The sequence below is a fragment of the Arachis stenosperma genome, chromosome 7, assembly GCF_014773155.1.
Source record: "Arachis stenosperma cultivar V10309 chromosome 7, arast.V10309.gnm1.PFL2, whole genome shotgun sequence".
NCBI lineage: Eukaryota > Viridiplantae > Streptophyta > Magnoliopsida > Fabales > Fabaceae > Arachis > Arachis stenosperma.
Window position 1 is genome coordinate 16,239,063 of NC_080383.1, and position 1,930 is coordinate 16,240,992.

The 1,930-nt window shown below is 44.0% G+C and overlaps 1 protein-coding gene across 1 annotated transcript; it reads right to left on the reverse strand.

Moving 5' to 3' along the window:
- Nucleotides 1-307: 307 nt before the first annotated feature.
- Nucleotides 308-1,685, reverse strand: LOC130939482 (uncharacterized). The gene is made up of 2 exons (XM_057867584.1): nt 1,142-1,685; nt 308-963 (listed from the first exon to the last, which is right to left on the reverse strand). The coding sequence occupies exons 1-2, from the start codon at nt 1,683-1,685 to the stop codon at nt 308-310; spliced, it is 1,200 nt and encodes a 399-aa protein (XP_057723567.1).
- Between the last annotated feature and the right edge of the window lie 245 nt (nt 1,686-1,930).

Below are 1,930 nucleotides of genomic sequence, written 5' to 3' on the forward strand. Positions count from 1 at the left end.
AGCAGAGGCGGATGCCTCGGCGACGGTTGTATGTCCACTATTATGCTTAGCTATCATCGAGTAGCATCAGGTGGACCGGGTAGTACGTCAGTTCGGTGGCCTGTAGCACTTCCCACTAGGCCATTGAACACTTGCGCTCATCAAGCAACACCTGATAACTCTGTTGCCTAGATCCTGGAACTGCCGCTAACTCTTCAACCATGAAGTTTGTCCTGGACCGATCAAACTGGTAAACATTCATAATGTTCACGTACTTTGAGTTGAATTTTGTGGCCTTCATCAATGTTTGTGAGAATTCAGCACCGACCTAAAGTTGGGCCAGTGCCTCAGAACCCTTCCTTGCAAAAATTTCACCCAAACGAAAATAACTCGACTTAACAAGAGCCGTCATTGACAAATTACGGGAACCCTTCATAACAGCATTAATGCACTTGGAAATATTGGCCGTCATGTGACCAAATCGACGTCCCTCTTCAGCATACTGTACCCGCTGTAATCGTGACATTTTTTCAAGCCAGTTTGTAATAGCTACATTTTCTCCCCTCAGACGGCCATAATAATAAGCGTACTCACGATGCGACTTCGAGTACGCTGCATTAATAAGAACCTTCTTCAAGTCTTTGTTCCTAAAGTGGGTCATGAATTTGGCTTTAATGTGTCTTGTACAAAACGCTTGAAAGGCATGAGGCAGTTTCCATAAACTCCCTTCGACATTTAGTGCTCCATCAATGGACTTGTGTCTGTCTGAAATTAATATCACTCCTGGTTGTGATGTAACATGCTCCCGTAAGTATGAAAGAAAGAACGACCACGTCTCATTTGTCTCACCCTCAACAACTGCGAATGTAATGGGCAGAATGTTTGAATTGCTGTCTTGCGCTATGGCCATTAACAAAGTTCCACCATATTTACCATATAGGTGGGTGCCATCAATAGAGATAAGTGGCTTGCAATACTTGAAGGCTTCAACACATGGTGGAAACATCCAAAAGTCCCGATGAAACATCACAGTGTTGGTGGAGGCAGGCTAGGACTGTGTCACTAGTTGCACCCAAGTACCTAAATGGACATACATTAATCGACTTTTTGTAGACGGCTGAAGTATTTAATAGCGAATAATTAAACCGGAAATAAATCTTACCTGGCAAGTACATCTGCATAGCGAATAACCAACGAGGAAGCTCGTTGTATGACTCCTTCCAATCGCCATATATTCTAGCAATGACTATCTGTTTTGCAAGCCAAACCTTTCTGTACAACGCCTTGTAACCAAAGTGATTCTCTACATCTCCTTGTAGAACCCTGATGCTGATTGTTGGATCGGTCTTGACAATTGTGAAAACGTGTTGTGCAATCACTTTCGAATCCAACCTACGATGATCTTGCCCCATGGAAGTTTGCATACAAGTATGAGGACCAGTGTATCTCCTAACTTCCCACCTTTCTTGCTTTCGGCGATATGATACAAGTATGCTCCAATTACAACCGGGTCCGAACTGGATACATCGTGCATTATACCTCCAATGGTCACTCTCTACTATCTTGTACTCCGCAGCCCTCCTGATGTTGTACTGCTTAACTGCCAACATGACTTCTTCCTTGTTCCCAAATTGTCGTCCAACCTCAAACTCATTGCTTGGGTCTTCTTTAGGACCTCCTTGGGTAAACGACCAATCCGAAGTCATTGCATCGAGACTCAACCTAGTGAAATGATCTGGCCAGTCATATGGTTGAGAAATGGCAGGCTGTGTCAGAGCAATCTACGTGTCACTGTATTAGCTCATCTCCTCTTGCATGTCACCATCATCAGGGATTTCGGGTGGTTCTTCGTCAGCATCGTCTCCATCATCGGGGTTGACTTCATACTGCTCCATCATCGTATCTTTGATAGCAGAACCATCATGACTTTCAAAACCTTCGTCCATTAAGT

Bases quoted from the DNA above. Each gene is read 5' to 3' on its own strand.
- LOC130939482 (XM_057867584.1), bottom strand. From the start codon at position 1,685: ATGACTTCGGATTGGTCGTTTACCCAAGGAGGTCCTAAAGAAGACCCA. The intron at 964-1,141 runs GTAAGATTTATT...CATGTGTTGAAG, and splicing joins TATGCAGATGTACTTGCCAG to CCTTCAAGTATTGCAAGCCA.